This window comes from Parasteatoda tepidariorum, chromosome 3 (assembly GCF_982258835.1).
Source record: "Parasteatoda tepidariorum strain Cologne lab strain chromosome 3, Ptep-v5.0, whole genome shotgun sequence".
Classification (NCBI taxonomy): domain Eukaryota; kingdom Metazoa; phylum Arthropoda; class Arachnida; order Araneae; family Theridiidae; genus Parasteatoda; species Parasteatoda tepidariorum.
The window spans coordinates 123,504,212-123,531,404 of record NC_141757.1 but is presented as its reverse complement, the minus strand read 5'-3'; the positions used below and the strand labels follow the sequence as shown (position 1 = coordinate 123,531,404).

At 27.3% G+C, this 27,193-nt stretch overlaps 1 protein-coding gene across 5 annotated transcripts in view; it reads left to right on the top strand.

Moving 5' to 3' along the window:
- The window catches only part of LOC107449100 (cGMP-specific 3',5'-cyclic phosphodiesterase), a 308,625-nt gene that overhangs the window by 214,074 nt on the left and 67,358 nt on the right, over positions 1–27,193 (top strand). For all 5 annotated transcript variants that reach the window (XM_087160033.1, XM_087160032.1, XM_087160031.1 and 2 more), the window contains exon 5: positions 23,610–23,699. In XM_087160033.1, the coding sequence (XP_087016159.1) occupies positions 23,610–23,699 (90 nt within the window). The remainder of the gene's footprint in view (positions 1–23,609; positions 23,700–27,193) is intronic.

The window sequence follows — 27,193 nt, the reverse complement described above, 5'->3', positions numbered from 1 at the left end:
CCATTCATAAACCTTAAGTGATGGAAGTATAATTTGATTTTCGGACACATTTAATGGTGCAGATACGCAAATTGCATGCTTATACGAGGATTTTTTTTAATCCGAAAAAATGAGTTTCGGAACAAAAATCTAACAAACACACATGTGAAAGAAACATTTATGAATATCAAACTCGACTTCTAAACCCAACGTCATGAAATAAGGTGGTTTTAGAGTTTGGTTTAATTGGGTATACTATAGCCTACGTCACAGGTTGTGTTATTCCTACTAAATTTAACCCATGAACGGCATTTTCTGCGAGCCTAATTTCAAGCCACAAATAAACAAACCAAGTGTTTGATCGTTTAAATAGCTGCTCGCCAGATTTTATTGCATTATAAAGAAAAGTAATTGATATTCGATTTTTGAGTAATAATTGATTTATGTGGATAGTGGCATAGAATTTTGCATTGCGTCATGGCAAATGTTATTCCTACTAAGTGGAAGTAGTTGTGTTTTTTTTATATTATACCCAATTAGATAGGTTTTCGTAAAATGTAAAGTTTATTTTCATTTGCTTTTAATTTTTTCGCCGCTTATATCTCGAGACTCAATTTTAAACAATTTGTAACTCATTTTCTTTTTGCGAGTACAGCTCCATATGTGAACCCAAATTCTAAAAATTCTTAAGTAAAATTGGAATAACTGTTTTTTGGAAAATTCAAACTGCAATAGAAATGGGAGATTCTTTTAAAGATTTAGAAGTAGCCCACAATCTTCAAGGTAAGGAGTGGTCGAGCTTGGCATCATAGAATGCACCTTTTAAAAATAATCAACGTGTATATTTTTAAATTTTTGACAGAATTAATAATTTTTTAGATATTTTGACTTTTCTGTACGTTTTGGAAAGCCAGCCTGAGCACCAAATAATTGCATTATTGATCGTTTAAAATTGAATGATGCCCATTTTGTAGTCTTGAGAGAACACATCGAAGATTTAAGAAGAAAAAAAATTAAGTAGAGCTTTGGAGCTATGATTTTAATTTAAAAAAAAAAAGTGTACTTAAAAGCAGTGAATTTTTTTTTAAATCTCTTTTGTAGTGCTGGGCTATATCAAAAATTTTCAGTTTTCGACATATCGCCAGGAAATATTAATATCTGCTTATGTATCAAAATGCTTCACAACTTTACTTATTTTTTTCGCTGGTTAATATTTTCATTATTCAATTGTAATTTATCGACACCCATAAAACTATTGCATTTCATAACTATGATTATTAATAACAGTCGAAATATTATCTTATTTTGTATGCATTTCTATTGGTAATAACTGCACTATTACTATATTTTATATTTTTCGCACTTATAATACTTGCGATACATTATCGTATGATCGCGATATTATCTTTATCAGAATTATGCAAGCTATATTTATCAAAAGACATGGTATTCACAACAATCTATGTGTAATGCGAATAATTTCTGAATATATGTGGATAGTGTTCTCTAATTATCGTTATCACAATGTTTATTAAAAAAACTTGATTTTTCATGATATATTAATTTAATCTTATATATGCTTTATTTAAATGCAATTTAACGATATATTTTAAATTTAGGTATAGTTTTTTTAATCGTTTTCTTTCAATTTGTCAACTTAAGAAAAAAGGAAACAATTAAATCTTCTTCCGAATTTATATAAACATGACCTTTATCCCCATTTTATTTACAAATAAAACCATTGTTTATTTATATTTATCACTCTCCGGAGATAACACATATTCGCCTATCCTCTCTGTTATCAATCAGATGGAACTTTATAACATGATAATAATTGGAGCCACGTGCTAACTAAAAATGGACATTAATATTTTGTGATTTTTTCCAAACATTCGTTTTCATTAATATCTTGAGATTTTTAACATTTATTCGCTTAATTTTAATTTTTATCATATTAACTTTCAAATATATTAGTCTTGTCATACTTGTTTCCCTGCTAAGAAAAAATTAAATACTGTTCATTGATCAAATTGTTTATTTAAAATTAGCTAAAATTGATACAGGGTATAAATATTTGATATTACGAAATATAGTTTGGAAATATATCTTAGAAATAAGTTACTGTCCAACTTGTTTTCCCTTTTAGGGAAAAGTTAAATACTGCTCATTGATCAAATTGTATATTAAAAATAAGTTAGTAATGTAAAGTAAGGAATAAGTATTTCATTGAAAGGAATAGAGTTAGACAATATTTAGTAGATTTACATATGTTTCTAATTTTATTTTCCTTCTAAGTAAAATTTGAATTATGTCCATTGATCAAACAGCATGTCAAAAATAAGTTAGTGATGGCGTAGGGTATATATATTTCGTCGTACAAGGGAATATAGTTGGCATATATATATATATATATATATATATATATATATATATATATATATATATATATATATATATATATATATATATATATATATATATATATATATATATATATATATATATATATATATCAGAGTGCAAATAGTGTCACAGAGTGCAAACATTTAATGTAAGACAATTATATCAACCATTTTAGAATACAGACAGTGTCATAGATATTTGTTTCTCTACAAGGATATAATAAAGAACTGTTCTTTGATCAGAGAGTATATTACAAATAAGTTATGTCACTTGGTATAATTATTTCATAGTGGGAAATACGTCGTGGATTAAAGATATTGTAACATTTGTTACCCCTCGAGAAAAAAAAATTAAAATCTCTACATTGATCTAATAGTATAATAATAATAATATTAGCGGGCATAAATATTCCATGCCAGTAAATATATTTGGGATACATGTAATTTTTAAAATCACAATAACGGAATTTTAAAATAACTCTTACTATATGTCACGATAATCAAGCCTTACAATAAATATCGAAAAAATTAAAATTTCTTCATTGATCTAATAGTATAATAAAAAAATAATATTAGCGGGCATAAATATTCCATACCAGTAAATATATTTTGGATACATATAATTTTTAAAATCTCAATAACGGAATTTTAAAATAACTCTTACTATATATCATGTTTATCAAAGCCTTACAATAAATATCGAATGTATGATAATTACCTATAAATATCTGATAAACATCAATTAAAATGATAAAACGATATCGTTTAGGTTTAAAATTTAATTTGCAATGAAAAACACTGACACAAACTGCAATAAAGTGTGTATTTAATAGTGTGTATATATATATATATATTATTAGTGTGTAATATATATATATATATATATATATATATATATATATATATATATACAAGTTTTTTTTGAAAAAACTTGCTTCAGAAAACTTAATGAAACATAAAAAAAATAATTTTTTTTGTTACTTGAAGTAACAAGGAGAGAAAAATTTCTGTTAGTTACACAAAATGTCTTTAATATTATTTAAGCTTTTACAATTATCTTATGATGTTCCGTCTTTTGAATGTAAATGAAGCAATTATGCAGCAGCAAATGCATGAAGCAATTTAAAAACATAACTCGCAGCATACGTTTCTCGAAAAGCCTTTTTCAATAAAATGAAGGTGCCACATAGTGATAATTGTAAAATTCGAAAAACCCTGAAAGTACTGAATGAGAATGAATTTTCAATCTATGTAATGATTCGGATATTACGTAACGGAGCTGACGTCAGCAATCCAAGTGATTTCCCCCACACACCCTCATACACTTTTCTCGCTACATTTTTCAGTTCATCAGATTTGGCAACTTCGGTTTCATTCTTAACCTAGCCGTTGTGCGACACGGATCAACAAAAAAATTCCTTCATTGTAATACTGTTTTTTTTTTTAAATTTTTTTGAGTTTTTCGGAAAAATAAAATTTTTACGATCGTTGAATTTATCTTCGATTATGTGGTGATGTGAAAGTTTTATTAAAATTGAGCTATGAAAAGTCCCAATTTTTGTGCAAACTGAATGTGAAATAAATATTGTTATTTTGAAGTTTTATTTCTAAAAATTAATAAAAAAAACTTTGTTCACAGTTTGTGTTGGAATGTTAGAAAAGTCCGAGTGGAAATTAAAAAAAGGTTTTATGTTTTAAAAATAGAACTTTATTTACGTTTTGTGATTTATGTGAACATTTTAATAGTGGCAACGAATTAAAAAATATGTTTAAGTGTGTGGGGAAGAGTTCAAATAGGAATTCAAGTCCACACAAATCCCCTCAACAACACCCAAACCGCTTAAAGAAAAGGATTGAGAAGGTATATTTCTTATTAGTTTGTGATTTTTAAATAAAAATTTTTATTATAATTATTTTCAGCTTTTACAATGTTTAAATTTTCTTAATTTTTTTTTTTTTTTTTTGCAAAAATGTGTGCATTCTTTTATGTTTTGTTGTTTATAATTTATTAATTTAAAAAATATATTTTTCTACCAAACACTTATTTAAAAAAATTAAAATTTAAAAAACTTTAAGAATTCTTGACTTTTTAGTTTTTTTTAAAAAAAATGAAATTTCAGTTTGGAAGAAACTTTTTGCTTTATTATGAATAAAATTATGATTATTTCATTTCATATTTGGTAATATTTTTTGCTGATATTAAATATTCTAAATTTAAAATTTCCCATTCTTTCGTTATTTTATTAAAATTAATATTTAAAAGTTTAAAAACTTTTGAATAAAAAAACCTAAAAAAAAACTTTTGAGCCCAAAAATGAATTTAAGTAAAATATTTAACATATAGCTTCGTAATGTGTCAAAACCAAGTTATAAAAGTTGATAAAAACTATTCAAGGCATGTTCATGGAAAAAAAAGTATTAGTTGCACATGGGTGAAAATCAAGCATAATCTCTTATTCTAATCTAGATAAAACATTCTTTCTTCTTACCATTCGTATGAGAATTAATAATTTATTATTTTTTCTGATGATAAGAAAACTAAATCTGACTAAAACCAACTAATACGAACTAAAACGCGATTAAACATCTTCTGTTGTCTGTAAAGACATAATAGTTTAGAAGCATACATAATTCTAGATTCTAGATTAGTAAAACTTAAAAATTCTCATAATTTAGACTATTAACTATTTTTAAGATAATCCCTCCTAAAAAATTACATACTTATTTAAAAAAAATGTGTGTTAGTAAAATCATTTTTTTCATATGGAGTTCAAGAAAAAACTGCTTATTTTAAACTTTAATGTATGGCTGTTATTTAAATAAAAGTAAGCTTTTGTTTTTATATATTTATGTAAGTTTTCTTACAGAAAAGGTTAGTTTATAGTGCCAAATAATGAAATTCAGCTAAAAATTCTTCCATAATTAATATTTTTTCGAGATTTCCGTCTATTTGTTTAGATATCATATGCTGAGTGGAAAAAGTTAAATATTTTTAACTAATATTTATTTTTAATTTTTGGTACTTTTAATAAGATATATGAAGTTTGAAAAACTTCATATTTCTTTTTTCTATTGCCAAAGAGAGATATTTAACAGCGTTTGAACTTTGTTTCACTACTCAAGATAAGATAGTTCTTATCCATAAGTCATATTATGAACTATGAGAACAAATATGGAAATTGAACATCTTTTTAAAGATCAAAAAAGTTTAAATATCTACACTAATGGATTCCTACATTGCGATAAACTAATAAGTTCGCATATTTAAATTTTATCAGTTTTTCAACATTTTTTTAAATCAGATATATAACTTTTTTAAGACAACTGATTTTTAGATGATCAATCATTCCGATTTCGGAAATTTTTAATTTAAACGCAGCAATTTTTTAAATGAAGCAGATACACTTTATTCCTTCTAATATGGCTTTTTATAGAAATTTCTAAGATTGAAGTTTGCATAAATAAATAATTGAAACTGTTTATCTCGATTGCATATGTGTATGGCATCTCACAATTTCACTAAGAAAGAAAAAAAAACTTTGCAACTACACAGAACTCATAGGATGAAACTTCAAAAACAAAAGTTTTGATTTACTAATAAAAAGAGGAATAAATCATAGATGATGAAAATGTTTTCTGCAAACTATTTTTATACCTTTATTTCGGCACATTCTTTTATCGGTAATTTTATGGGTGGCAACTTCAGAAAATTTTCTTAATTCAATTACGTACGTAATATGAAAAAGGTTTTGGGCAGAAAACTTACTAAGTTACAAATATTTATTATTTTCAGGAAACTTTAAAGTACCTATCTGTAAACATTACTGAGAAAATAAATGTGAAAATAATGTATATCCATAATGAAAAAAATATATCCATTCGAAAAATGCGGTGTATGACTATATTGCCTTGGAGCCCTTTAAATATATAATTAATCTTAATTTGCTGACTGGGGTAGAATTATTTTTTTTTCTTATTAAACTATATATTTTCCTGTATTTAAACAGAGAAAATAATATTTTTCAGTTAAAAATGAAACTAAGTTACATCATATAAATTTAATTTGTTATGTTAAAAACGGAAAACACATCACACAGAAAACAATACACATGATTGGATAAAGGAACATTTTAGTGAAACTAAGTAAAATTAGTTTTTAATACCTTAACAACAGTAAATAAAATGCTGTATTCCCTTAACCATATATATGTTTCTTGTATACATATTTCTTATCAACAAACTTGCCCTTAGTAAAATCAGTACATCGATTATACTAATTTAAGTTTTTTATGCCATAACGTTCGCACTTGAGGCGTTATAATTTGATGCCAAAATATTTTTCTACCATTAATTGTCAAAGGCGTTTGAAACCACCGAATGCATATCGTCAATTAAGACCTTCATCCACTGATGTTTGCGTGATTTTAGAAACTTAATTAAACGTATAATTCTTGTAATAGTTTACGTACGACCTTTTTTCCGAGAAATATCGCTATTTCTTTTTTCAAAATCGACATTTATAACCTTTATTCACTAAAATGTTCATCCTCCTCTTTCTACCAAAATACGGGATTTTTAAGGCTTTCATCCACCGCTTCTTGAAAGAGACACTTGGAAACTTTCGATCCATAACATTCATCGTCAATCAATAACTTTATCCACTAAATTCTGCGTAATTTAAGGGTTTGATTAAATACAGTTACACATATAACACAATACAGTTACACAGTTAAATAAGATTTCCGAATGACATCTTACTGTGAAATTTTTATTTTTAAAAAATGTGACTTAGAACCTCTCATTTGCTACCAAAATACTAGTTTATAAGGTTTCTCGCCTAGCGCTTGTTGGCAAATGCACTTAACCTTTGAATCCACAATACTCAAATATCATCAACTGAAACTTTCATCCATGGAGATTTGCGTAATTTATATACTTGATTAAATAAATCAACGTTTCGCAATTATGTAAGATAAAGTTAAGACTTATAAAATATCCCTTCTTAAATTTATTGAAGTATCTTTTCGTTAAATAAAGTACCTTTTCTAAATTTTCCAAATATAAGAGGTGTTTTTGAAACAAATAAAACATTTTTCCATATATTTATGATTTACCAGGAAAAAACAATTTTCTTTTCTTTGTGTAAATCTTTTATAATTCGCTTTTACTCCTACAGGTTGGATTTTGTAGTAATTTTAGTATCAAAATACTTCACCTTTTGTTCAGATGTCCTTCAAGTTTTTATTTCTCATCGTTACTCAATTATGTCTGTCTAGCCGTTCGTAATGTGTTTTTGCAATCAGATAGATAAATTAAATTATTACATTATTGATAAAACTGCTAATTCATTACATTGTCTTCTTTCTTTCATTTCAATAACAAACTCGGTTTAAAAGCTACAATTCTTTTCAATGGATTGCAGATTTACGATCAATTTACGAACTCGTGTGATGTTGAATTTATTCGACTGTCATCACTGTATGATCAATGAGTGATTATCAGCATAAATAATTGTTTTATTTTTGTCCAATCTCAAAACGTTGATCGATAAGTTTTAGATTAAAATACAAAAATGAAATTCAATAACCAAATAATTATAGGCCAAATAATTATAGAATCAAGTAATTATAGGCCATTTGCTAATATTTTTAATTTAACTAGTCATCACTAATATTTCTGTATATGAACTGGGTATTTGAAAGTCTAAATTAAGTAAAGGATTAAATTTTAATCAATGTTTCTGAATAATTAGTTTTGAATAATACAGGAATTTCACTAAAGCAATATATTGGTAGAATGAAGCAATATTTTACAACATATTACCGTATTTTTTCAATCAAATTATTTGGGAACACTTTCAAATTGGAAAATTTTTATTTTACATTTGTATCAGAGAAAAAATAAGAGAAAATTATAACAATAGATTTACATAGTCAGTTTTCTATACTACCGATAGATTCACTGAATACTTTGATAATATATATTTCAATAATTACCGTTGTTTATAGTTACCACGGTATTACCGTATTCAATAACCATCATAATGTTATCTTTTATGGTAATTATCTTCTTTATTTTTATTGAAGACTTACATGATATTTACGGCATATTGAGTGACGATAGAATCATCATGATATATCGGTATTTTTCCGGTTTGGCGTTATTGATTGAAATTATTTGTAATAATTAAAATAATGTGAACAAAACAGATAATTAATTTCAGAAATGATGCTAATAAATAATATATTTTAATCTAAAATTAAAAAAAAGTAATTATCAATTCCGAAGAAATCTAGACATATTCTAGACGTAATCTGAATCTAGACGTAATCTGAATCTAGACGTAATCTGATGAAGCAAATGGATAATCTGAAGCAAATAGATATCTCATTTTATCATTTATTTTTAATAATGATATCTGTTAAAATTTCATTACTATTCTTAAATCTTATTCATAAATAAAATTCTACATAAAGGAAATCTCTTTTTGTACAAGCTTCGAAAATATAAATATTTCTAATTTGATTACGCATTTGTGCTAACCATGTGTTTTCTACATTAACAATGTTTCAAGATTCAGATTTGTCCCAATTTCTTATATGCCGCTGTAAATATTTTCTTTACTTCAAATAAAAATAAAATTTTTACCGAGTACAAGCATCTCAAAATGGAAAATGTCAAACTAAAGTAAAAATATTAAACGAAATCCCAAGAAGATACTGCATAACTGCAATATTTCAAGCATACGTCATTATTACGTTTCACCAAATCATTGGTAATTACAACCAAACACACCAATGACGGATGGAGATTTGTGTATGTAATTTTAGAGGCATGAGAATTTTTTAAAACCGGTTTCATCGTCTGCTTGGTTTTGACCCAATTGGAGATTGGTAAAAGGTCTCGAAGTAATAATTTTTTTTTTAGGAAGAAAAAAAAATCTGCATTCTAATTGTTTGAAAAAGATACAAGTTAATTTCAATCTCATCACATTTGGAGGTCGCACATATTACATAAACAAAGGAGTTTTTAAAGTTGAGACACGTGTATTATCATCGCGCGTGTCAATATTTTAGAGTGGTATTAAGAGCAAGGGCGCCGGCGGGATGGGAGTGCAAGGGGGTGCACTTGCACCCCCTAGCTTTTTTTTTAACAATTAAAGAGATACAGAAAAACAATTTTGTTATAAAAATTGTCCATTAAAAATATTTTTTATTCAAAAACAAAATTAAGTAATTATTGATACATCACAATTAAAAAATTGTTTTATTAAACAAGAATTGTAATCGTCTTGTTTGCTGTCCAAATCTGTGTATAACTTTTTCAATGAATTCTGGGTCATCTTTGATTCTTTTCTTATGCACACTGATCATGCACAAACCACTTAATTTCTCGTGAGACATTGTAAACCGATTCCATGTTTTGATGCGTCGCATTGTGCTAAAAGTGCGCTCAATAGTGCACATAGTAGCTGGAAGAGTTAGGCCAATTTTGATTACCTCCACTACAGCTGGATAAAACGGTGTTGCCTCGATTACTAAATCGATGTATTCGAGGGATTCATAAGAATTTTCTCTATTCCTCCACATTTCGTACCACGTTGTAGCTTCAGTGATGAAATTCGGTAAGAGCAGGTCTTTATACATAGTATATATATATATCTTCTAAACCTCAATAAATATCAACACAATAAATACTAATTTTAAGCGTGCACAAACACGTTAGTATACGAAACTACTGTTTGTAGTTATTTGTGTTTCAAAGTCAGTAGCTAAGCCAGCGCCATCAATACAGTTTCTAGTTGCAAAATTTGCAAGAACAAGAAATTCGTACTTTTTTTTTAAATATCTTGTTAACAATGAAGAAATGTATCTTGAGAAAAATTAACAGATGAAAGTATATGTAATAACAAAACAAAATGCAATAACAGAATATTTGGAATAATGGTTTATTTTGGGGGGGTTATAACCCCACTTAACCCCCCCCCCCAAATAGGTTTGTTAGAGGGTTGCACCCCCTTTTATATTATTCTGCCGGCGCCTTTGATTAAGAGTTACGTAAAAAGAGTTCTGTTAGTAAATCAAGCAATTTCTATATCATGTAAGTCTTATTATTTCTCAGCTGAATAAATCTTATGTGTGCGTTGAGTACATTTTCTATAGATTTTGTATAGTTTACCCAATATTTTTACATCTATGATAGCATCATGAAAATATTTATTTATGGGGATACTTGACTATAGTGATGATAGCATTACGCTACGAGCCTGGTAGCAAAATTTACGGTGTCAATCTGCGGGACATCCTGGATTTGATTATCACTGCTTTATATTCCATAAATCAGATACAACGGCATTGTATTGCAGAATTCCCACTTCACACCTATTCATATCAATTAGATGTCTCAACGATGGCCACTAGTCACTGGTTAATAATTTGGCCTGGGATTTGATTATAGCGAGATAGGCAATCATTGTTAATGTGGTAAAATAAAAATGATTCACAGTTTCGTACATTATCAATTACAACTGAAACATTATTGATGTGTAAAGATATCCATAAGTTGTTTACATTGAAAATTTAGAATAAAAGCACAAAATTTGCTCTAGATTCAGCAGCAGCTTTGTTTAAACATGAAGTAACTAGTCAAGACAGCAACTTAATAAAGTATATAAATCTGTCGATAAGCAGTGTCTGGTGTCAAAAACTGCAATATAATTAATGGAGGATCTGGCTTCATTATAGTTACCTTCCCCTTTATGTGGTTATATATTAGTGATATCATTCTATTACAAGGGGCTTAAATATTTATTTTATTGCACATCTAGTTTATGTTGATGATATCCTTATAATACGCAGTGCGTAACATTTCATTATGTCTTATCTGCTCATAATTATGATAGATTATCTTAGAAGTGGCCTAAAAATTCTCAAAAATTTACATACCCTGATGTGTTTGTTAGTTTGCAGAGTACTGTCTGTCTGTATAAAGATTTCATCTTTCCACAATGCCTAAGGCAGCCGCCTCCTGCTGTGGGAACAAGAAATAGCGCATTTCAAATAAGGGAACTTCACAACAGACTGAAGAAAAATTATCCCTTTTTTCCCACCGACCCGAGGAAAAACCTGTATTCAATATTGAGTAAAAACCTCTGCTTGAAATAGTTAAATCTCGTATCCATAGTCACCGCCTCTGCTCTAGCCGAACGGGGAGGGGAGCTCTTTCCTCTCACTAGTAGGCAGTTAGACTAGTCAGACTAGTTATACATGCTCAAATGAACCTTTTATGTGCCTGAATGCTTTTTCCCCTTGAATATGAAATATCGATAATTAAGCAAAATTATTAATAAAGAAGTACTTGGTATAATTAACAGTATTGAGCATGACTAAGTGTTATTGGAATGAATGCAAACATTATTATAATTAATAAGTAAGTAGTGTAATCGAAATTATGAAGCTTTGAATACAAGTGCATGCAATTCAATATGTTACTTGAAAGTGATGTTAGAAATATTTAAACCACTTAGTTATATTCGCAAGCAAAGCGATTGGGTAAACCTTTATATATATATATATATATATATATATATATATATATATATATATATATATATATATATATATATATATATATATATATATGTGTGTGTGTGTGTGTGTAATAACAGGGCTACATCTCTGTTATCATTGGTGTATTCATACTAAGAAATGCAGTCAAAACCATAATAAGTTATCAAAATGATTATTAAAAGATATGCTGGTGGTTATAACAGTTCACATCCGCCCTCCTCAAGGGAAGGGGAGTGGACAAGACTCCGGATGGTTCCGGCAAATGTTTTATGAAACACGTTATTCAACAAGAGACATGCGAAAACCTTCGGTCTTGCATTAAATAGTACAGAGATTGGTGTAATTAGGTTCCAGTCGTACTTGCCTTTGTAACTCTTCGCAGTATGGAAAATCATTTAATGCTTCCTAATATGGAAGTGAAAGACGGACAAGATTCTAAAAATAACTCCTCCTTTCAAATATAAATCTAATTATTATTCAATGGTATGTTTTCAGCCTTGAATTCCCAAAATAGAATAGCTCTACTCTTACTCTTTAACAAAGACATTTTATGAAACCGAAAGAGTTTTAATTCTTTTATTGATACAAAAGTATGTATTATTTTTGTATTACATCCCCCCAAAAAAAAATTTTGGTAAGCCAAAATAAAAAATTTAGAATACTTTAAATTTATAAAATTCAGGTAGGTACGAGTGTTCCTATTCCCTACTACAAATAATATTTTTTCAATTATGAGAAGAAAAAATATTATTTACAATGACAAAAATATGAAAAACATGATTATGCAATTTATCTGTTTAGTCAATTAAACAGAAAGAAAAATGAAACATGTTTATAAACAATTCTACTAAAATTTTCAAAAAAAAAAATTTCACACAAAAATATACAACTTTTTATGGAAACGAACTGGACAACAAGTGTCATTTATTCAGAATTTAAGATTCTGTGTGTTTAAAAGGGGTTATTTACTTGATGAAAGTCTGTATTCCCCGTTAAAATGGAGGAAAACAGAATTTCATGAAGCAGAGGAAAATTGAGAGATCCAGTTTGGACAATATTAAAATTGTTTATAAAAATTTTTCTCACCTTATTGAGAACAAAAAAGTTCACTTACATCGCCCTCACATCAAAATTATGTAGAGGTTATCTCCACAAGCGATTCGGATCTCCAAAAAAAAAGAAGGTTTTACTTCTTCCGTTGAAGAAAGTAAAAAAAAAAAAATTATTTTGTTTTACACATTCAAGATTTAATTTAAACATTTGTTTGTGGGTTGTGATTTTTCCTATGCTTTGATACATGTACTTTTTCAAAATTTTGTTTACTTAAATTTCGTTTTATTTATTTTGTTTTTATAATCAGTTTCTTGGTCATTCTTTCTTTTTCCTATTTTTCGTTTTCTTTTTGTTGCCCTTTTTTTTCCCGTCAATATTAACCTGATAATGTATGCACCCATTACCTAGATCTATCTTCGAATCATTTGAAATTTCAGGACATTCTTTATTTTTATTTTTTCAATGTTTACTTAAACTGAAACATTTTTAACTTTCATTTTTTCGATATATACTTTTATTGAAACATATTTTTCATCATTTTTTTAACCTTAACATTTTGAGAATTCTGCTGTTTAATGTGCAAAGATAAGTTGTCACTTTTAGAATTAGCAGAGATGATCAGTCTTTTACCAAATAGAGTAACAACTGTCCCGACACAGTCAATAAACAAACAAAAATCTTTGCAAGTCTACAATCCTACTAAAGCGTATGGTAAATCAGTATCAAGTATAAAAACTTAGCTGAGTTAAAAATTTCGCCTATCGTAATAAAGGAACTCACAAATTTTGTTAAGTGTTAACTGTCCTTTTGTTTGGGTAACATAAGTTTTCACATTTTTTAAATAGGAATATTTAGTTTTGACCAAGTCCGAAGAAGTAAAAGAATTGCAAATTTCTTTAAGTTTGTTTGAAAACTCTTCATCGTTAGGTTCAAAAGAAAGTTCTGAAAAATTTAGAATTTTGCGTGGTTAAATCTAGAAAAATCATTAGGAAACAAAAGTTTAAATAAAAAAAACTTAATTTTGTTTGCCGTCACTAGTTTAATTGACGTTTGAACCATATTTTTTTCATTTCTTCAAAAAAGATTTCAAATGCACTATAGAAACAATATTATATCATAATTTAAAAAAAAAATTAATATAAGCACTAGAAATGCAATCTAATCATTAATAATATAGTATTGAATTATTCATAATAAAAAATTTAGAGCAAGGCTCAAATCTAACTTCAATAAAATATGAACAACCTACTCTCCAACGTCGCCCTTCAACAATTTCGTTGAAGAGAGAAAAAAAAAACATTTTAATTGCATCTTTATCTTCACCCTAAACACTATAGTAAAAGAAAAATATAAATCTACTAATCAATCATTCATGGAAACTGTAACACATAAAACAATATATATGAAAATAATTTCTCGAAGCATTTTTTATGCCTATCAAAACAATCAGTTCACTGAAAAAAAAATTTCAACAGTAAATACGATTAATGCATAAAAAATAATTGTTTCAATTGAAACATCAATTATGAGAAAAAATATATTTAAAGTCATTATCTATGATTTTTGTTATTTACATGAACACTTTTTTTTTATTATTATTAATCAATAAAAATTAAAGAAATTATTTTATGAGAACTGTAAAAAATTAGCAAAAGGATACGAGAAAAAGTTCGAACCAGTTCAAGAAGACGTTCCGAAAACTGCAACATCAGCTGAAACTTGATAGGAAAAATAATTTGTTTCTTCGATTCCAAAACACATTTTGAAAATCACAACATCAAATGAAAGTTGTTTCTTTGTTAAGAGGAATCATTAATTAACACCGATAGTGAAGGAGAATTTGAAGCTTATTTTTCTTTGAGTAGGAGGGTGGGAATGTCGAACATCTAAGTAGATCATCGTAAACCATTCGGGGTGTGAGAACAATTATTCATCGACGATAAAATGCAACGCTTTCAGGAAGGGATGAGGTTTTTCCGAAGTCACAGCCGGTCTCCGCTAAGCTTAGTTTCTGTGATAGAACTGCGTAAGTTTCCTCCAAAGGTTTCCTCAGCAAACAACTATGCTGCCGACTTGTAATAGCAGGGCTACAACTCTGTTATCATTGGTGTATTCATACTAAGAAATGCAGTCAAAACCATAATAAGTTATCAAAAGGTTTATTAAAAGATATGCTGGTGGTTATAACAGTTCACATCCGCCCTCCTCAAGGGAAGGGGAGTGGACAAGACTCCGGATGGTTCCGTCAAATGTTTTATGGAACACGTTATTCAGCAAGAGACATGCGAAAACCTTCGGTCTTGCATTAAATAATACAGAGATTGGTATAATTAGGTTCCAGTCGTACATGCCTTTGTAACTCTTCGCACTATGGAAAACCATTTAATGCTTCTTAATATGGAAGTGAAAGAGGGACAAGATTCTAAAAATAACTCATCCTTTCAAATAGAAATCTAATTATTATTCAATGGTATGTTTTCAGCCTTGAATTCCCAAAATAGAATAGCTCTACTCTTACTCTTTAACAAAGACATTTTATGAAACCGAAAGAGTTTTAATTCTTTTATTGATACAAAAGTATTTATTATTTTTGTATTATATATATATATATATATATATATATATATATATATATATATATATATATATATATATATATATATATATATATATATATATATATATATATATATATACACAAAAGGTGCTTAATTGGTATTTTAAGTTATTTCCACATTAAATTTAAACTATATATCTTCTTTAAGCAAACTATTTATTTTAATAAGAAAACAGTTTTCTATAAGTTTTGGTTTCTGATTTTTTGTTATGCATTCAGTAGATTATGCATTCAGTAGTAAACATGAATTTTAAGTCTTGTTACAACATCGTTATTGTTACGGATTGGTGCAAATCAGATTACTTCGTAAGAAGATTTTGTCATAAGTTATGTAATCATTCTCTCACAACAACGTAACTACTATTTGTAGGAAGTACTATTTGTAAGAATATCTGTAGTCGTAATATCTATAGCATTTGTTATTATTTGTTTGTAATTGGAAATTACAAAAATTACAGTTTCTTTTTTTATTTCTCACGTTTAATTGTTTCATTCAAATCTTAAGAGTCCCCGTGTTTTAAACAATGCCAAAATATTATAATAAACCCTTTTTACAAAATTAACAATTCTACTTGGTTATTGTGTTACGTTTAGGACACTATGCCACGTTCATCTAACGTCTTGCGGTTGTTGAGATATCAATGCAGTAAAACTATGTTATTAACATATTTTTTTATTAACTTGACATGAGCAATAATTGGATAAATCCTAGAACACAAAAAAAAAAAAAAACGTATCTTATATGCATGTAACAGAACCACTCATAAATCGGGAATTACGTTTGTTTTAACAAATCAAATTAAATTCAATAAAATATATATATTTGAATAAAATTACAAAATTATAATTTTTTTTGAGGAAGTTTAAAAATTCTAATTTACTTAGCTCAATGAAATTTAATCTTTTTGAACTCAATCAAATGCAATAAAAATTGTACATTTTGAATTTTCCTTAAATATTCCTCAAAAATGTTTGTCGAATCTATAGACAATAATAATTTAATTAATCAAATATATGCTGAATATTGTGATCAATAGAAGGGGGTTTTAATGGTAGAATGAATTAACATTTTTCCGAAAATAAACGTTACTGCAAACTTAGTCACGAGGCTAACATTTATTAATAATTAAATCGTATACATAAATTAAGATAACAGGAAAGTTTTTAAAAATTTACTGGAATTTGGGAAAAGATATTAAGCTTATTTTAATACTTTCATCTGGAAAAGTCATTGAACTCTTAATGAGGCCGCATTTGCGATTTACAATCAGCTTCGTAATCAGAGCAAGAAAATATTTAAAACGCCTCCAAAAACGGGTTTCGTTTTTATTCAGTCGATCATTCTAAATTTACTTTGGATTACTGCTCAAATTTATTTTTTAAACTTAAATGTATTTTTTAAATTTATTTTTCAAAAGTTCTTCAAGGAATTTTAATTGTTTTACTCATGCTTTGATTTAGGTTCAATTTCAGAACGCTTGAAACAGTTTTCAATCGTTTTTTAATATATGCTTGGATGAGTTTTTATTTAAAAATATGTTTAAATTATCGCTAAACTTTTATGTATGCTTAAAATTACTTTTTTTTAAGAAAATTGCTTAAAAGAAATTTAGTTTTCTCTTTTTTTAAAAAAGATCAGCTTGGATTAGTCAATCGTCCGATGCGCTTATGAATAGAATTTCTTAAAAAATTATTTTCGAAATAGTTTTCTCCGATGCATTTAAACAATTTTGTTTTCAGTGGATTTATTTAAATTAATAATGATAAATTTTTATATGACAGGCTTAAAAAAATCTGCGCTCATTTAGAATGTTTTCGATCAGTTTAAAAAATTCAAAGTTGAAATTCCAAAAAAAAAAAACTTTAAAATAAGATTTGGAATTTTGTTATCTTAATTAATGGATTACAAATAATCAATGTTTGTTTTCAAGAATAATAATAATAAAAAACGAATTTTATAAATGTTTAGAGTTTTTAGTAAATTTGCATAAAGGGTATGAATACTTTTCTTGCTTACTACGATAATATGTATAGATATTTTTTCTTAAATATACCATGTCTAGAGAAAAATAAAGATTGGAAAACACTGTAATAAACAATATATCGGAACAGCTTATAACAATACATCGATACAAAAATGTTCACTCTAATACACTATCTTACTACAGTATCAATTACGCTTTATTAACTTTAATCAAAAAGTTTAAATTTGTTTCTAAATTTTATTTATTTGTTTTATTAAACGATTATAGTATAGTAGACATTTTTTTCGTTAATTAATAAATTTTCGATCATGGTATGATGGAAAATTGAAGTGTAATATGTTTAGTTTTTATCTGTCTTTATGACATAAAAATTTTAGTGAGACACTAGTTTTAATTACTTTTTACGAAACATAATTGGATAGTTAAAATTAGTATTCGTAATTTAATATTTTACTATATTTAATGATTATATGGTATTATATTTTCTTTTGATGTATGTTAGTTTGTTTTCTATTTTCTATCCACTACATAAAATAAAAAAATATTTTGTAGAACAAAATTAAATTTGATAAAAAAATACCTAGCCCTTGAATGATTTTTTTATGTAATAGGGATATGTTTTATAAAATGTTATCAAATTCGATTTAGTTGTAATCTATACGCATCTTTCTGTGCTGTGATTCGAAAAGTTTTGATAGCATTTTTCTGATTCTTTTTCCCTTTAAAAAAATTACTCTGCGTTCCCCAATGGTGTAGAGTGCGCAAAAAATAAACTAAACATCCTGAATGATTTTTTTATCGAATGAACGGTTCTTCACGTTCTAGGACTCAATTTTGATGGTTTTAGAAGGCGACCTTAAATATGCTAATTAATTAGTGTATACGATATTTTAAGTTACGAATTTAGACACAAAAACGTACTTTCTCTGAAAAAAACATATCCCTTTTTTCAACGGATTTCTGACCCCCAAAATATAGAGAGTAGCCGCAATTTGTGAAATATGGTCCCATTAGTTTGGTCAGGAAAGCGGTCCAAAGTAATGTTAATTTTACTTTTTGCGTATTTCACCTTATCTCGAAAAAAAATTTCAGCGAATTTAAAATTTTTGCACTCAATTATAAAATTCGTTTAGCTGATATTTTATTTAATAATGGTCTAAAAAATTTCGAAATGCAAGATATACAATTTTTTTGCATCATTTTTATAGAAGGTATTTTTACACGACAAAATACAAAATTGGTGCAAAATTGGTCATAATAGTTCCTGAGAAATATAATTTTCAAAAAATCTTGTATTGAAAATTCGATTTCTCTGGACCTGTCTATTATTTAATAAAATAATCAAAAATAATAAATATTATTAAAAAAATATATTTAGCATGGAATGCATGTCTTTGGATTACGAAATTTTATAATTGTCTCCAAATATTTCGCAATTTCAATTTCAAGTTCTTGAGATATGGCGAAATACGAAAAAAAATAAAATACATTAAGGGGTCCTAACTACTGAACGCTCTCCTGATCAAACTCTTGAAACCGTACCTCCCAGATTGCGTCGACACACAATAATTTGGGAGTCAGGATTCATAATCTGTCGAATAAAATATGTGGCTATTAAGGGAGTTTTTGCTTCTGGTTTCTTAACTTAAAATATCGTCTGCACTAACTAATAAGCTTATTTGAACTCAACTGCTCAAACTATTAAAATTGAGTCTTAATACCTGAAAATACGAACAATTGCTAAAAATTAACTCTGGTTATTTTGTTTATTTTTGCGCACTGTACATCGTTTTTTTTAAAAAAAAATTAAGGATTCTAAGAAAATACATTTTAAAAGGGGACTATACGTTACATCCAGTATAAGTGTCATATCCGAGTCCTTCCAATACAAGCTACTAAATGCTGATAATTATTATCAAATCTAAAAATGTCTTGAAATGTCTTTATCTCCTAAATACTGTTTGGTGGGGAAAAAAAAATAATGTATCTAGTCTAAAATGCACGGTATATTCTAGGTGGCTCTTTAAAAGTTTCGTTCGCAAATGATCTCGTTTAATCAGGGCTCATTATAAGTGACTGATACATCAAAACGATTCCCCTGAAGAGTTAACGACGCATTAGTATGAGTTGAGGCATTTCCCACATTGAATCACTACTGTCCTTCCCATTGACGGCATTAATGATTTTGTGTCGTAATATCCCCTTTTACTTGAGGGCGCCTGCCTGACGATTTCCCTTAATCACATCTATTGGGGTCAACTATTCATCGATCCTATAATGCCTAATATTCTAACGAACCAAAACCACACTTTTTTTTTAAATCAAGATAAATATACTGCAAAGGAAATAAATATACGACAAAAATTTGTAAAAATATTTTTCTTTTTTGTTATTTTTAGATTTCTATTCCAGTGTTTTAGCCTTCTTTTTTAAAAAAAAAACGGGAAAATTTTTTTCTCAAAATCGGAGAATTTGTAAGAGTGAGGTCCTTTTTTGTGATTTTAATTTTCTGTTTTAAAAATTTTATTATCGTTAATCGTCCTGAAATCGTTAAAGAAAAAGAAAAGAAAAGCTACTAAAATCATGAAGAATTTTTTCAGAATTCGGGGGATTTGTAAAAATAAAGAACTTTTAGGAATTTCGCCAGATTATTTTAAATTATTTTTGTGAAATGTTCCTGCTTTTATAAAATTGTGGAAAATCTCATAATTTCTGAATCTAAAAGTAGCGCAGAATCAAAACTTTTCTGGAAGAATTTTTTTTTCAGAACATGAATAAATGCAATCCTCTTTTTTTTGCCAAAAAATGCAATAATTATGTCTTATATGAAGTTTTAATTTTAAAATTATAAGTTAAAGAAGTGAAAGGCTCATTTTTAAATTGTCAAACATTTTGAAAAGTGTGTAACCAGTTATTCAGATAAAATAATTTGCAAAAGATTAAGATTCTTTTTTCATGATAAAGAGTCCATTTTGACCACAAAAAATTTCTGAAATGTCTTAGTGTTAGAAATATTTTAGTAAGGCTCCGGTATTAAAAAAACTCTTTGAAGGATCTATTTTTATAATGAAATAATTTGTAAAAGGTTTTTTTTCCCAGTAAAATATTTTTGAAGGATTAGTACGATAAAAGATCCCGTGAAGAGTTCTTTTTTACGGAATATTGATTGCGTCGAGTTTATTCTATGATAGTGAAGGATCCATTAACAGATCCAAAATTCTCCTAAATTTACTCCTGAAAAAAAATTAGTTTCAATCAATAGTTATTTGCAAATTTGAAGTTGCGCTGAAATGAACAAAAGTAATAAAAATTCTGATCGAAAATGCAAATTATTACAAACGTATAAAAATGTAACATTGAAAAACATATTTACAACTTGATTTAAACTATTATCTGAATATTATGCACATGAACTCATGAATTAAAGTGATTTTTTTATTCTGTTAATTGATTTTTAACTACTTAAAAATATGATCATTCACTATTTAACACATAAATAATTAACTGTTAAATAGTTATGTGTGTGAAGTCTTAAAACATTTTTTATTAACTTATGCTTTCTAAATAATTAGCTTATTTTATTTATTTTTTATCAATTGTCTACTATGAAATAAACTAATAAAAATAATAAAATAAAGAGTTTGCGTGTCTGTTCATGTGTCCGTGTGTTTTAGTGTCCAGAAGTTTGGACAGAGGGTGAGAAAGGCTATTTCGCCCTCGATTCTAAAAATCGTTCCACAATCGAAAATCATTCGAAACTTTCGATTATGTCGTTCAGGAGAGACGTTAAAAAATAGTATTTTTTTTTATTGGTTGCCATTTTTTCATTGCCAACAACCATTTAAAATAAACTATAGTTGATTTTAATTTACCAAATATTAAACGATAAAATGATTGATGGCTGCTAGCTTATGGCACTCATTAATAAAAAAAGGAACCATTCTGGAGAAACGTAAGAAATTGCCATAGTATTTTAGACGCCAATAATGCTTAATTAAGTTTTGTAATAAGCGCTACTGGTATTACAAAATTTGTCCGATTTTAATAGAAACCAAATATATTAATATATGTACAACGTATTATAATAGTTTATTTTGTACTTATTCAAATTGTATTAATATGTAAAGTTTTAATATAGATACTGCGAAAGAGTATTTTCACGGCATCTTCGAAATGGATGAGAAAAGGAGAAATCAATTGTTTGTGGTAACTTTTGACTATCGTTAGTTGGCCTCAAGCAAGAGTACCACACCAAATGATATTAAATACAGTTAATCTGTGTTTTGATAGAATTAACAACTAAATATGTATTCTGTTTAATCTAAGAAGGCAAAGCCACCGGAAAGCACAAGAAATAAAAAATAAATGAGAAAAATTAAAATTATTTTAATATTTTTTATTGTTTTGCTGATTGTTGTTCAACACTGATTTATCGATTATTTACTTTTTGTTTTCCCCTCGTACGAAGGACGGGTATTCAGCTACTCTTAAATAGAAATTGAGTTAAAGTAATTTTATTTTATTTCTTAATTCCTATCCTCTGGTATTAATCAAGTGACCGTAATTTCAATATTTTTTATTCGTTTATCGTTTAATACGATTGTGAAAACACGTGCCAATAAATTTACAAGATGATACAGGAAAATTCTCAAATTGCCATCGAACAATGCGTCAGCTGTCGTCAAGGAAAAACACTTCAAAAATCCGCAGCATTATGAATTTTAATTTATAAATGGTCACTTCGAAGCAAATCTCTATTTTGTTCAAAGCGCGAAGTAATAATCGATTATCGTCAATACTAATATATCGTCAATACTAATCCATTCGTGGATTTAGCAATATTGAAGTATTTTTAATATCTTGATATTACAGAAAATTTTCTTTTAAAAATCTTGATGTTTATCTGGCCTATCTAATACCTTGGCAAATTTAGTCAAAATTTCAAAGGGTTGAGTTGTTTAATAAGTACTTCGTCGTTGTTCTGATTAAATATTTACATATCTTATGTCTGTAAATATACACAGGTAAAGAAATACATATGTCATCAAAGTCACTACTTGCGCTATGAATTTCAGTCAGTATAAATTTCTTTCCCAGTTGTATATTGTATTTTAATCTTCGATTGTTCGAAATGAATTATTATTTGTACATTTTTGAGTTACTGTACTTTTTCTGAACGAAATTAAAAATTCTACTATTATTTTGAAAATATTAAAGTAATGCTCAAAACAATCGTCCAATACTTCGAACACTCTAATTTTTATATAATTTCGAAAGTACTTGGTATTTATGTTGACTAAAACTGCCAGTTTGAAAAAAAATGAGTTCTTTTTTCTAACATTTTTGTAACATAACGTTATCATAATCTGATTAGAAACCCATTTTCACTGAAAAAAAAAAGGTTTCTCAAAATTGAGCAAAAATATTTCAAAATAGTGCTGAAACAAATATAGTCGAATTTGAAAACCTATTTACTCATACTTTAGTATAGTGTTATTCTCAAAATTGAAACAGCTTATACTTATTTTTGAGCAAACCTGCATAGTCTCAAAAATGACACATTACATCATCAAATGTGACGAAGTTTATTCGTTGATACACATCGCTTATATGAAAAGAATATCTAATTTGATAATAGTTCATTGCACTTGTTATTAAACCAACTTTATTTCAGGAATAAAGAATATCTACAGATCGGTGATCAAAACTTTCCTATTTTGCCGCCACTATACTTAACGATGAGTACATGGTGTTTCCAAATTAGACTATATTTATTTCTTAGCTACTATAATCACATTTTAATTTTGAGATACCTTTTGTTACAGTGTTTACTTCTATATCAATAAGTTCGAATTTTTTCATACTGTCAATTTTCACTAAATATTATAATTTAAAAAAAACTAAAATTTCTTAAAAAAAGTAACCTTTTTCAACTTTTAAGCAATTTTTACAGTGATTTTACTTTTGTACAATGATATAGTGATTTTATTCTCATTATTTACAGGTGTTTCGAAAATACTTAACATTTTGTGGGATAGGAGTCCAGAATGCTCAGCTATTTGAAATGTCTGTCAGAGAGTTCAAGAGAAATCAGGTAAGCTAATTATTAAAATAAGTTTATGACCGTATAACTTTGATGATCATAAAAATACAGGTTTGCACTTAAGTTTTCCCCTTATTATGTCGAAGATATTATTATGTCGGCCTTCATTTTATTTGAGACCTAGGCCATCTGTTTTCCGAATCAAGGCAATCCGTAAAACTTGGGAAAGAGTGCTGCCACCTATCGAGGAACGAGAAAGTTGGTTACTGAAGTGGAGAGAGAAACATGTTCATAAGTAAGGCTTGGATCTTACCCAGGACCTCTGTACACTTAGCCTAATACTGTAACCAACACTGAAACGAGTGTGGACCTCCGTATTAAGATAAAAAGTTAAATAAGTTAGCATTTTAGTTTAACGATCAATCCTACTAATTTTGCTAAAAATTTTTATCATTACGGGAACTGTGTTTTTATCGCAAAAAAGGGAGCTGGATCCTTAAATAAACAATGGCTGCGAATTTTGCTGAAGTTCGTTACAATTATGGATACTGGGATGGGATTCTCTCTCAAGGAATATCGGCTGTCTTAATCAAATTATCCATTTCCTGAATTTTAAAGAAATAATAAAGCTGTTGCAGAATTCAGACTTGCGGTGGGCCATGATTGCCTGGCGAACCACCTCTGCCGCATCGGCATTTGTTGACCCAAATTGCCCGTTATGCTCGAATAATGACCCTATGAACAGAAACCATCTATTGAGATGCTCGGCGCTGCGTGGGGACTCTGAGGTGAGGCACTACTGGAGTGCCCGACATCTGCTAATGAGATAGTGACTTTTTTATTTTACTTGTTGCTCACCTTTTTGTTCACTGTTTTTGTAAGAGTTTGTCATTTTCTTTTGCCATGAGAAATAAAAATAAAAAATTTACAGAAATGTCAACTAATTTAACAAAATATGAATTATTTAACTAAGAAAGTAAAAAGCATTATGTATTTTCAAAACAAGTTACATGATTTTTTTTGTAAACCGAAAAAAATAAACTTTGTATGAAAAATACATCTGGAGAGTTGTATTAAAAAATATAAAACATTTAAGAGCAAATATATATTTATGATAATTTTTCTTATCAAGAAGATAAGAAAAATTATTAAAAGTTTTCACACTTAGATTTAAAAAAAGTATTTTGTATACATTTACGATAAATGTCAATTTTAGAGATGTTTCTAAAAGCATAAATTTATTGCGATAATTACGGAATTGAGTATTTTTTCTCGTTTACATTTTTTTTAAATAATTTCCTCATTATATTCAAATTTTTCATTTTTATTTAATTTTCATCATTTCTTTTCCTCACTTTCTTATTTACCATTTTGACGTACTTTTGTTATCATTTTTCTTGAAAATGTATCTTTTTCTTTAAAAACAAATGAGATAAAAAGGAAGACAGATTGGTACAAAAATTATGTAATCGTTGAAAATATTATTCAACAAGCACATTATTTTGTAATTATATGCGTATCGTAATTATAGGTATTGATTACAAAGTAATAGTGGCAATTAGGGAACACGCTTGTATAGACTTTTTTTTTTGTTATTTATAAATTTTACTTATATATATTTTTTTTATTTCTTGCTCATTATATTCTCATTGAGCATTTTTATTTAATTCGATCATTTCTTTTCTATTATATTTCTTTCATTTTTCTCCAAAAAAAAATTTTTTTTTGAAAATAAGGAGGTTAAAACGAAAACAAACTGGTACATCAATATGCGTGTTGATGAATTATTCATGTTTAGTTTGTATCTTTTTTATATACATAATTGAAATTCTACTTATTTAGCTGTATATAATATAGTGTCGCATAAGATTTTGTTTCTGATATTTTTGTTCATTTTTTTCTACCTTATCGCACCACTCACTAGAATAGAAATTATGTATTTAAATATCTCAGGATACATTTTTGAAAAATATGGCGTCTGTATTTGATTTATTAGCAAAGTGTAGCATTATTTTCCTTGAAAAATATCTCGTGGGCCACCCACACAGCTTTTTTTCTTAAATTCTATGTAATATGTTTTTTAAAAATGGGGAATTTGAAAGCAAGTTGAATCTTTTTCCTTCGCAAAAATAAACTTCGCAAGGGCACTGATTTTTTATAAGATTATGCAACAGAAAATTTTACCAAATAAGTGTTTTTTTTTAAAAGAAAATGTTAGCACGTACAGCAGCAAATAAAATTTTCAAATAAATTGGTTTTATTCCAGATAACTGAGGCAGATATCTTAACTTATTTTCAATATGACAGAATTATCATTTATTCTAGCGATTACTTTTTTAATGGCTTATATATATTTTTCTTTAAAAAAAGCTTTATTTAAAGGGCTAAAGCTCTAATTGATGGCGCTATTTATTTTTTTAAAGCGTTATTTCTTTGGTAATTCCTAAAATCTGCAGTTGTTTACTAAATAATGAAGAATGTGACTTTCAAATTGCCACATCATGATTTTTCTTATTTGAAAGTTCATTTTGAAAAACATCATTTTTAAATGCTACAGAGAATTTTTTATGTAGATAAATAAATTAAATAATATAAATTATAGTTAAATAGTGTTTTGATTTAAAAAATAGTTAATATTTTCGAAAAAAATTAAGTAATGAAAATTTTTATAACTTTGAATTAGTTTTTATTGATAAATAAAAGTGCTTAGATACTTAATTCGAATTCTTAAATTTGGAATCTTAATTAAATGATTTGAATAGTTTCCGGAAAATTGTCTTTTATAATTTTTAAGAATAAGGCTATATTTACTTATACTATTTTTTGTCGTTCGATGCTTTATTTCCTTAAATATTAGGTTTTCTACTATAGTAAAAGTCTCTATACACCTACACACTCCTCTCATCAACTCCTATAGTTGCTTTTTTTTCATATATATATATAACGTCGTTGCCGAGTGGAAGGATTAAAACAGGTCTTAGGCCGGGAAGGAGGGTTTCACATTTCAATTCAAATTTTAACAAGTATTTTATTCATTTTCCAAATTTTTTGTATTAGGTTTAACACTTCTTGATTTAATTTCTGCCACACCGTAATTGCATTCATATATTAAAATTGAATTTCTATAATTATTGTAGTTTCATTTAGAAGAGAAAAATTTTTTTTAATTGGCATTTTCATCTTAACCCTAAACACCAGTAAAACAAAAATATAAATTCAACTAATCAATAAATCATGGAAATTGTAACACATAAAACAATAAATATGAAAATAATTTTTCCAAACATTTTTTATGCCAATCGAAACAATCAATTCACTGAAAATGAAAATTTCAACAGTAAATACGATCAATGTACAAAAATTGTTTCAATTGAAACATGAAGTATGAAAAAAATTTAAAATAATAATCTATGATTTTTGTTCATATACAAGAGTGTTTTTTTTTTTATTTATTTTTTATTTTTTAAATCAATAAAAATTCAAGAAATTGTTTTATGAGACTTGTAAAAAAATTAACACAAAGGATACTTGAGAAAGTTCGAATT